The sequence below is a fragment of the Gigantopelta aegis genome, chromosome 3 (assembly GCF_016097555.1).
Source record: "Gigantopelta aegis isolate Gae_Host chromosome 3, Gae_host_genome, whole genome shotgun sequence".
NCBI classification, from domain to species: Eukaryota; Metazoa; Mollusca; class Gastropoda; order Neomphalida; family Peltospiridae; genus Gigantopelta; species Gigantopelta aegis.
In genome coordinates this window covers 2,628,696-2,640,813 of record NC_054701.1, presented here as the reverse complement: position 1 = coordinate 2,640,813, position 12,118 = coordinate 2,628,696, and the positions used below count along the sequence as shown (strand labels likewise).

Genomic DNA, 12,118 nt, shown 5'->3' with positions numbered 1-12,118 from the left:
TACAAGGAAAAAAACCCTTCCATTTAGTATTTGTGATCAATGTTTATTTTAATTATTATGTATATTTCATTTTTACCATAACATTGAATAATGTCAAAAAGTAGGTCTACTACATAATTATGGCGTATTCAGTCCATTCCAATAAGCCGACGACTTCAAGCTTTAAAAACAGACATGCAGTATCTACAATACATTTTGAGCTTTAGTTTTAAAAATTCGCAAAGTTCTTGTCAGTCTGGCGCTGTCAAAACATAGAGCATGTTCTATAATGTCGTGCGTTGCCAGATCTTCTTTAACTAGTACCATACTCGCAAGTCACAACAGTCGATGGTCACCCAACGGACTATCTTTGTAAAATTCTTAGTCGCTCTTAGCCAATAAAGGTGACCGGGCGACTACTAATTTGTAACCCTGTTAAAAAAGTTTGTTTGTTTTGTTTAACAACACCACTAGAGCATATTGATGTATTAATCATCGGCTATTATGTGTCAAACATTTGGTAATTTGGACCTGTAGTCTTAGAGAGGAAACCCGCTACATTTTTCCATTAGTAGCAAGGGGTATATACACCATCCCACAGACCAAATAGCACATACCACGGCCATCGATATACCAGTCGTGGTGTGGACTGGAACGAGAAATAGCCTAATGGACCCACCGACGGGGATCAATCTAAAACCGACCGCGCAGGAACCGAGCGCTTTACCACTGGGCCACGTCTCGCCCTCACCCTGTATAATACAATCGCATCAATTTATTTCCATTTTGACCCGATCCATAAAGTGAGAAAACTACCATAAATTACCCTCAGGTTTGGTTCTGATGATATAGATGGTTCCAATGATTCCATTTAGTACTGAATTTATCTTCTTTTTTATTACTGCAATATGCTGGGGGGGGGGGGGGGGGGGGGGGGGGTTGTTCCAGATTATAATATGAATTTATTTTGTATTTTCTTCAACTAAATATACTTTGTTTTGACAAAATATTACTACTATTGATTATGTTTTCTTCATGATATCCCAGAAGACAATTTGCAGTTAAAAGGTAATATCAATGTATATTGCGTCTTCGTACAATAAGTCAATTAACGTTTGTAGATGAGACCATTCAAAACATAAATGAAAATATGTTTCTATATTCTTATTACAAAATCTGCTATTTGGACTGCTTGTCAATTTAAGTTTGAACAGAAAGTAGGGAGAAGTGTTTGAATTATTCGATATTCAAACCATATTACTTATCATGTTAAACACAATACTGATGTCATCCACCAAGCATAGTCCGTTTCAATATTTAATGCGTTTCCCCTTATCTTGATATATACCTTGAAACAAATCAAAACGAACTCTAGTACACATTGAATATGTTTTAATCCTCTTTTATTATGTAATATTATCGAGATATATTTTGGTCAGAATGAAAAATCTAAAGTAAGTGGTTTTTCTTAAAGATGAGGCTATCTATCTAGTATCGCAATTTTTAACCCTTAAAAAATTGTAAATGGGGAACAGAATCCATACGTCACAAAATATATCATCAATTAAAACATGTTTCGTCTGGATCAAACATTTGTATATTTGCAATACCTGACAAATTCCTACTTGTATAAGGGGCGGAACGTAGCCCAGTAGTACAACGCTCGCTCGGTGCGCGGTCGGTGTGGGATCGATTCCCGTTGGGCTATTTCTCGTTCCAGCCAGTGCACCACGACTGGTATATCAAAAACCGTGATATGTACTACCCTGTCTGTGGGATGGTGCATATAAAAGATCCCTTGCTACTAATCGAAAATAGTAGCCCATGAAGTGGCGACAGCGAATTTCCTCTCTCAATATCTGTGTGGTCCTTAACCATATTTCTGACGCCATATAACCGTAAAATACAATGTGTTGAGTGCGTCGTTAAATAAAACATTTCTGTCTTTTTTTCCTACTTGTATAATAAACGCTTTTATTATTAGTTCTAATTAATGAGTTGTACCACGATGGTTCAGACGGTATATCATCTTCACAAACAGCCACGTTATGTTTATAGAGTGCTGACATACTGAACACTTCTTTTATTATTAGTTCTAATTAATGAGTTGTACCACGATGGTTCAGACGGTATATCATCTTCACAAACATCCACGTTATGTTTATAGAGTGCTGAGATACTGAACACTTCTTTTATTATTAGTTCTAATTAATGAGTTGTACCACGATGGTTCAGACGGTATATCATCTTCACAAACATCCACGTTATGTTTATAGAGTGCTGAGATACTGAACACTTCTTTTATTATTAGTTCTAATTAATGAGTTGTACCACGATGGTTCAGACGGTATATCATCTTCACAAACATCCACTTTATGTTTATAGAGTGCTGAGATACTGAACACTTCTTTTATTATTAGTTCTAATTAATGAGTTGTACCACGATGGTTCAGACGGTATATCATCTTCACAAACAGCCACTTTATGTTTATAGAGTGCTGAGATACTGAACACTTCTTTTATTATTAGTTCTAATTAATGAGTTGTACCACGATGGTTCAGACGGTATATCATCTTCACAAACATCCACGTTATGTTTATAGAGTGCTGAGATACTGAACACTTCTTTTATTATTAGTTCTAATTAATGAGTTGTACCACGATGGTTCAGACGGTATATCATCTTCACAAACATCCACTTTATGTTTATAGAGTGCTGAGATACTGAACACTTCTTTTATTATTAATTCTAATTAATGAGTTGTACCACGATGGTTCAGACGGTATATCATCTTCACAAACATCCACGTTATGTTTATAGAGTGCTGAGATACTGAACACTTCTTTTATTATTAGTTCTAATTAATGAGTTGTACCACGATGGTTCAGACGGTATATCATCTTCACAAACAGCCACTTTATGTTTATAGAGTGCTGAGATACTGAACACTTCTTTTATTATTAGTTCTAATTAATGAGTTGTACCACGATGGTTCAGACGGTATATCATCTTCACAAACAGCCACGTTATGTTTATAGACTGCTGACATACTGAACACTTCTTTTATTATTAGTTCTAATTAATGAGTTGTACCACGATGGTTCAGACGGTATATCATCTTCACAAACAGCCACGTTATGTTTATATAGTGCTGACATACTGAACACTTCTTTTATTATTAGTTCTAATTAATGAGTTGTACCACGATGGTTCAGACGGTATATCATCTTCACAAACATCCACGTTATGTTTATAGAGTGCTGAGATACTGAACACTTCTTTTATTATTAGTTCTAATTAATGAGTTGTACCACGATGGTTCAGACGGTATATCATCTTCACAAACATCCACGTTATGTTTATAGAGTGCTGAGATACTGAACACTTCTTTTATTATTAGTTCTAATTAATGAGTTGTACCACGATGGTTCAGACGGTATATCATCTTCACAAACAGCCACTTTATGTTTATAGAGTGCTGAGATACTGAACACTTCTTTTATTATTAGTTCTAATTAATGAGTTGTACCACGATGGTTCAGACGGTATATCATCTTCACAAACAGCCACTTTATGTTTATAGAGTGCTGAGATACTGAACACTTCTTTTATTATTAGTTCTAATTAATGAGTTGTACCACGATGGTTCAGACGGTATATCATCTTCACAAACATCCACGTTATGTTTATAGAGTGCTGAGATACTGAACACTTCTTTTATTATTAGTTCTAATTAATGAGTTGTACCACGATGGTTCAGACGGTATATCATCTTCACAAACAGCCACTTTATGTTTATAGAGTGCTGAGATACTGAACACTTCTTTTATTATTAGTTCTAATTAATGAGTTGTACCACGATGGTTCAGACGGTATATCATCTTCACAAACAGCCACTTTGTTTATAGAGTGCTGAGATACTGAACACTTCTTTTATTATTAGTTCTAATTAATGAGTTGTACCACGATGGTTCAGACGGTATATCATCTTCACAAACAGCCACTTTGTTTATAGAGTGCTGAGATACTGAACACTTCTTTTATTATTAGTTCTAATTAATGAGTTGTACCACGATGGTTCAGACGGTATATCATCTTCACAAACATCCACTTTATGTTTATAGAGTGCTGAGATACTGAACACTTCTTTTATTATTAGTTCTAATTAATGAGTTGTACCACGATGGTTCAGACGGTATATCATCTTCACAAACATCCACGTTATGTTTATAGAGTGCTGAGATACTGAACACTTCTTTTATTATTAGTTCTAATTAATGAGTTGTACCACGATGGTTCAGACGGTATATCATCTTCACAAACAGCCACTTTATGTTTATAGAGTGCTGAGATACTGAACACTTCTTTTATTATTAGTTCTAATTAATGAGTTGTACCACGATGGTTCAGACGGTATATCATCTTCACAAACATCCACTTTATGTTTATAGAGTGCTGAGATACTGAACACTTCTTTTATTATTAATTCTAATTAATGAGTTGTACCACGATGGTTCAGACGGTATATCATCTTCACAAACATCCACTTTATGTTTATAGAGTGCTGAGATACTGAACACTTCTTTTATTATTAGTTCTAATTAATGAGTTGTACCACGATGGTTCAGACGGTATATCATCTTCACAAACATCCACGTTATGTTTATAGAGTGCTGAGATACTGAACACTTCTTTTATTATTAGTTCTAATTAATGAGTTGTACCACGATGGTTCAGACGGTATATCATCTTCACAAACATCCACGTTATGTTTATAGAGTGCTGAGATACTGAACACTTCTTTTATTATTAGTTCTAATTAATGAGTTGTACCACGATGGTTCAGACGGTATATCATCTTCACAAACAGCCACTTTATGTTTATAGAGTGCTGAGATACTGAACACTTCTTTTATTATTAGTTCTAATTAATGAGTTGTACCACGATGGTTCAGACGGTATATCATCTTCACAAACAGCCACGTTATGTTTATATAGTGCTGACATACTGAACACTTCTTTTATTATTAGTTCTAATTAATGAGTTGTACCACGATGGTTCAGACGGTATATCATCTTCACAAACAGCCACTTTATGTTTATAGAGTGCTGACATACTGAACACTTCTTTTATTATTAGTTCTAATTAATGAGTTGTACCACGATGGTTCAGACGGTATATCATCTTCACAAACATCCACGTTATGTTTATAGAGTGCTGAGATACTGAACACTTCTTTTATTATTAGTTCTAATTAATGAGTTGTACCACGATGGTTCAGACGGTATATCATCTTCACAAACATCCACTTTATGTTTATAGAGTGCTGAGATACTGAACACTTCTTTTATTATTAATTCTAATTAATGAGTTGTACCACGATGGTTCAGACGGTATATCATCTTCACAAACATCCACTTTATGTTTATAGAGTGCTGAGATACTGAACACTTCTTTTATTATTAGTTCTAATTAATGAGTTGTACCACGATGGTTCAGACGGTATATCATCTTCACAAACAGCCACTTTATGTTTATAGAGTGCTGAGATACTGAACACTTCTTTTATTATTAGTTCTAATTAATGAGTTGTACCACGATGGTTCAGACGGTATATCATCTTCACAAACATCCACGTTATGTTTATAGAGTGCTGAGATACTGAACACTTCTTTTATTATTAGTTCTAATTAATGAGTTGTACCACGATGGTTCAGACGGTATATCATCTTCACAAACATCCACTTTATGTTTATAGAGTGCTGAGATACTGAACACTTCTTTTATTATTAGTTCTAATTAATGAGTTGTACCACGATGGTTCAGACGGTATATCATCTTCACAAACAGCCACTTTATGTTTATAGAGTGCTGAGATACTGAACACTTTTTTCCAAACTTTCAGAAAACATGTCCACAGTTGATGCTATTTTTATATTACATTTTTTGATAAATCGATCACTGAAAAATAAAAAACGATTATATTGCCGCTTTGTAGACGATAAAAAGGCTTTTGATTTTATAAATAGACAAAATTGTGGTACAAACTAATTAAACAGGGCATAGAAGGCAAAATGTTGGCAGTTATGAGATCTTTATATGACAACGTTAAATGCAGTGTAAAATATAATAACGTAATTTCTGAGTATTTCATGTGTGTAAACGGCCTATTGCAAGGTGAGGTGTTATCACCAATATTATTTTCTATGTATGTAAATGGTTGTGAAATGCAATTCATATCAGACAATTGTCCATATATTGAAATACAAATGTTAAACATATTTCTACTAATGTATGCTGATGACATGGTACTTCTTTCCGAGACGCCAGAAGGGTTACAGTCTATGTTAAATACCCTTGAATATTACACTACAAAATGGGATCTAACCGTTAATACAAATAAAACGAAAATAGTAGTCTTTAGAAATGGTGGTAAACTTAAAGATAACGAGAAATGGGTTTATGAGAGTCACCAGTTTAAGGTTGTAGACGAATTTTAATTATCTTGGATTGTTACGAAGTTATAACGGTAAATGTAATCGGACACAGAAACGACTGGCAGAACAAGGACGTAAAGCACAATACTGGATCATGAATATTTGTAATAAGAACTTTTTTAATATTGAAACGATGTTAACGGTATTTGATATCTATGTAAATAGTGTTCTTAATTATGGATCCTAGCTGATGACCAGACCATCACTGCAATACATCCAATGAAAAACTACATGATGGAAATCGATTACACTGTGACGTATAGTTAACCTGCCACAAGCGCAACGACTGTAAATAACGTTTAGTTGAAAAAGATGTTAAAATTTCCTTAAAACCTATTTTTTCAGGATATGTAACTTGCTTACGCTCGTTAGATACATTTTTAAAACAACTCGTTGTGACATATATGGTATCTAACGGCCATTCATGTATTATTTTCTATATCTCAGGCGTCGGAAGTAGGGAGAGGTGTGTGTGTGTGTGTGTGTGTGTGTGTGTGTGTGTGTGTGTGTGTGTGTGTGTGTGTGTGTGTGTGTGTGTGTACTATTTTGGCTATTCGGCCAATTTAACAGTAATATTTCTACAGATTTTCTCACCAAATTGTTAGTAATATTTGGACTACCATTTACATCACAATTAATTTACATGATTCGTAATTCAGTTGAAGCATGCAGTATGCGAACGATGATTCAAAATGGTTATAAATTAATGTCATATTTTGGTGTTTTTCCCCACTTGAATAATCAAATGAAATGTCACCTGGACATGACCTTTATCGGCTTTACATCAGATCAACTGACGCACTCGTCATCTCTGTAGTAAGATCTGACGTCGTTTAGACTGCCCTATTAATTATATCGAATTGTCCGAATTTAAACAAATTGATCTTTCTTTTATCGTTCAGCATATAGATTAGCGCCACGTTCGTTCACACACTTTGATTACATTACCGCTGAGAAGCGGCTGGCGCCAGTGACTGTTTTATGGACTTTGGTGGACTTAAAGATCTCACCACACAGATTTACTGAACGTAAAACACCCTGGAAATAACCACAGCATGCTGTGATGTAGAACATGCTACTTTAACTACAGCAATGGCGGATCAGGCAGTTTTCAATCAGGATGTCGACGATAGATTTTTAAGATCTGACATAAACGGAATGTCAGTGGTCAAAGTCTTTTGTAGTAAGCCCACGCTTCAATGTGCCCACTTTTGAGATAATTATAGAGCATATATAGAGAATACTATATGATCAGCCGTTATCTTACAACGAATTGTTTGAAACAAGCGAAGGCGAGTTGGATACGTTTTTAAACAACGGGTTGTAAGATAAACGGTATCTAACGGACACACATGTAGTATTCTAGTTCTTACATATCTTCAGAAAACAGTTTTCAAATACATTTAAACGCCTTTTCCAACTAAAACCTATGTACGGCCCTAGCGCTTATAGTTAACTTGTGCGTCACGGAGAAGTCAATTTCGGGTTAAATTGTACGTCACAGAGTGATCGATTCGACAATGCTTTTCTCATTGGATGATATGGCATTGGTGACCTGGTCATGACCTAGGAGCTGCCAATCGTATGCCTTTAAAATGTGCACGTACGTGTGTTAACACTATGTGTAATGGAAAATAACGAATGATGTTCTCACCAACGGGTAATAAATAAGATTCTACTCTTCTTGTGTGTTAGCGATGTAGATGTGCCTACTGTGCATGCTTGAACATCTTGGTAAGCTATTATATCCAGTGGTATACGTTGATATGCCCAGTAACAACATGCTTGTTCATTAAGTGGAAGTGATATAAGTTCATAATCATATACAATATTTGCTTGTTCATTAAGTGGAAGTGATATAAGTTCATAATCATATACATTTGCTTGTTCATTAAGTGGAAGTGATATAAGTTCATAATCATATACAATATTTGCTTGTTCATTAAGTGGAAGTGATATAAGTTCATAATCATATACAATATTTGCTAGTTCATTAAGTGGAAGTGATATAAGTTCATAATCATATACAATATTTGCTTTTTCATTAAGTGGAAGTGATATAAGTTCATAATCATATACAATATTTGCTTTTGTAGTATATTTATGTTATAGTACTTAAAAATTCAATTTTCTTCTTACAATATTCATATTTGATGGTCCAAATGTTTGTTAATTACTGACTTTTCTAATATATGTTCATTAGACTGTTCTAATCCTTGCTAATTATTGATTGTTCTGTTTATTTGTTAATTCCTAACTGTCCTAATATATATTAATTCAGAATGTTTCAATGTTTGTTAATTAATAATTACTGACGGTCCTAATATATGTTAATAACTGATTGATCTAATGTTTGCTAATGACTGACTATCATAATGTCTGCTAATTAATCTAAAATACTTTATACAAAGGAAAGGAATGTTTGTTTAAAAATATCACCAACACCTCATCACATGTGAAACTATGTACTTATATATTGTATTTTATATTAGATTTTAGTATTGTGTGCGAAACTTAAAGTATAAGGCGAGACTTAAATAAAATAGATGTCTGTCTGTCTGTCTTTTAAAGTTAACAAAACTGTTAATGTAATATTCCAAATCAATTATCCGGACCATTTTGATTATGTATTATAATAACATATAACGGTTTGACTGTTAGGACTAGCCTGGTAACAAAGCAACTACAGCAACATAATGGTGATGACAGCTGTACAATCTGAGTGACAAACCTGTGATACATGAACAGGGCCGTATCTATGCACTTGGGCATTTAACAAAATAGTGGTTGATTCCATTAATATCCATGTATTGCCTCGCCTATGGGAGGGCAGCCACTCCCAAAGATATCCTTTCCTAAAGATTTCATCCCTCTTGCATCGCCAAAAGAGGACTGCCACTCCAAAGATATCCTTTCCTAAAGATTTCATCCCTCTTGCATCGCCAAAAGAGGACTGCCACTCCCAAAGATATCCTTTCCTAAATATTTCATCCCTCTTGCATCGCCAAAAGAGGACTGCCACTCCAAAGATATCCTTTCCTAAAGAGTTCATCCCTCTTGCATCGCCAAAAGAGGACTGCCACTCCCAAAGATATCCTTTCCTAAAGAGTTCATCCCTCTTGCATCGCCAAAAGAGGACTGCCACTCCAAAGATATCCTTTCCTAAAGATTTCATCCCTCTTGCATCGCCAAAAGAGGACTGCCACTCCCAAAGATATCCTTTCCTAAAGATTTCATCCCTCTTGCATCGCCAAAAGAGGACTGCCACTCCCAAAGATATCCTTTCCTAAAGATTTTATCCCTCTTGCATCGCCAAAAGAAGACTGCCACTCCAAAGATATCCTTTCCTAAAGAGTTCATCCCTCTTGCATCGCCAAAAGAGGACTGCCACTCCCAAAGATATCCTTTCCTAAAGAGTTCATCCCTCTTGCATCGCCAAAAGAGGACTGCCACTCCAAAGTAGTTTACTAAATCTAAAACTAGCACCGAACAGAAAGAAAGAAATGTTTTATATAACGCCCACTCAACACATTTTATTTACGGTTATATGGCGTCAGACATATGGTTAAGGACCACACAGATTTTAAGAGGAAACCCGCTGTCACCACTTCATAGGCTACTCTTTCCGATTAGCAGCAAGGGATCTTTTATTTGCACTTCCCACAGGCAGGATAGCACAAACCATGGCCTTTGTTGAACCAGTTATGGATCACTGGTCGGTGCAAGTGGTTTACACCTATCCAATGAGCCTTGTGGAGCACTCACTCAGGGTTTGGAGTCGGTATCTGGATTACAAATCCCATGCCTCGACTGGGATCCGAAACCAGTACCTACCAGCCTGTTGATCGATGGCCTAACCACGACGCCACCGAGGCCGGTAGCACCGGACAGAGCTCATTTGAATAAGTACAGCTGTGATAATATGCACTCATGAACCACTGTCATAACAGTTGTGATATCAGGTGTTCGCAAAAGGTGAACATATTCTGTCCCACCGGTGGCACCCGTCATGAGTATTGCCTAACCCTGTCATCTATTACTTCATCTAAAACGACGGAAACATAATAAATGTTTTGCCAAAGACATTTTTTAAAAAGAGTATCCACAAGTTCAAACTATGGAATAGTATCAGCCATCATATTGGTCAATGGTGCATCGTATTAGTAGATATAGTCTCCAAACGTGTAATAGTGTCAAACGTACGCACGTGTCAACTTCTACAATACAGCCACCTGCCTTAAGTGATCGTCCTTTTAATCTCCTAAATCATCTAGTATAGTACAACTGACCTGCATAAAACAGCCATCTGTCTTAAAAGGACATTTTCATTATCCATTTAGTGGCTGCTTAATACAGATCTGAATATATTTGGATTGGCAACTTCTTTACAAGGCCTAAGATGATTATTACAAAGACATTACAATGTATAACAGGGACTTTTATTTATAAAGCTATCTTCAAAGTATAACATTTAGTCTGGGGTATGAAACAATCTTCTTTGAGAATCACCAAGATCATATTTATCTTACATTCCTTACGTTTATACATTAAACACTGTGTTTCGGGGACACTGTTGTGTTTAGTCATGGATATGTACGCACCCCAGCACCCTGAACAAAGCCTTCACCAAAATACGCTGCTTGGGCTCATTATAAGGTAATACACACATCAACGACATGGTCGCCGTTTGTAAACCCGTCTCCAAAGCCAACAGTTTCCACGAGTTCAGGAGGACTGTCACACATCGGACAGAGCTGATTGCGCACTCGCGATGACCTCATCCAGATGATGAGGTTGTACCTCTCTCCAGACTGGATAGCGTTAGCGCCGTGTCGGTGCTGCCCTCTGTGGACGACCCCCACTGTCGCCCTGTGGCTGTACTCTGTGTAACTAGGTCGTGACGACTCCGTTCGCATGTTTCCGAAATACAGAGACCCGCCCGCGTAGTTGGAGCTGAGGGCGACGTTTAGTGTTACCTCCGAGTTGTCGTAGTGATAGCTCAGGTCAACGTCTTCGCCCGGTTTGTACATCACCACAAAAGCTTTGTGAGAATCGAGACTGCTTCCGCCCCAGTCAGGAAACAATATGGCGCATATCGGAGTCAAGTAGTTCACACGCAAAGGATTTAGGAAGTCTTCGTCAAATCCCAGTTCATTTAGAAGTATCTGAAACACCACAAATAGAACAGTTCATTTAGACATATCTGAAACAACACAAATAGAACAGTTCATTCAGAAGTATCTGAAACACAACAAATAGAACAGTTCATTTAGACGTATCTGAAACAACACAAATAGAACAGTTCATTCAGAAGTATCTGAAACACAACAAATAGAACAGTTCATTTAGAGGTATCTGAAACAACACAAATGGAACAGTTCATTCAGACGTATCTGAAACAACACAAATAGAACAGTTCATTCAGAAGTATCTGAAACACAACAAATAGAACAGTTCATTTAGAAGTATCTGAAACACCACAAATAGAACAATTCATTTAGACGTATCTGAAACACCACAAATAGAACAATTCATTCAGACGTATCTGAAACACCACAAATAGAACAGTTCATTTAGAAATATCTGAAACACCACAAATATAACAGTTCATTCAGACGTATCTGAAACACCACAAATATA

The 12,118-nt window shown here is 36.1% G+C and overlaps 1 protein-coding gene across 2 annotated transcripts in view; it reads right to left on the bottom strand.

Annotated features, from left to right (window-relative positions):
• Positions 1-10,338: 10,338 nt before the first annotated feature.
• The window catches only part of LOC121367381 (2-oxoglutarate and iron-dependent oxygenase domain-containing protein 2-like), a 10,249-nt gene continuing 8,469 nt past the window's right edge, over positions 10,339-12,118 (bottom strand). For both annotated transcript variants that reach the window (XM_041491523.1, XM_041491524.1), the window contains exon 6: positions 10,339-11,643. In XM_041491523.1, the coding sequence (XP_041347457.1) occupies positions 11,128-11,643 (516 nt within the window). In that variant the 3' untranslated portion in view covers positions 10,339-11,127. The remainder of the gene's footprint in view (positions 11,644-12,118) is intronic.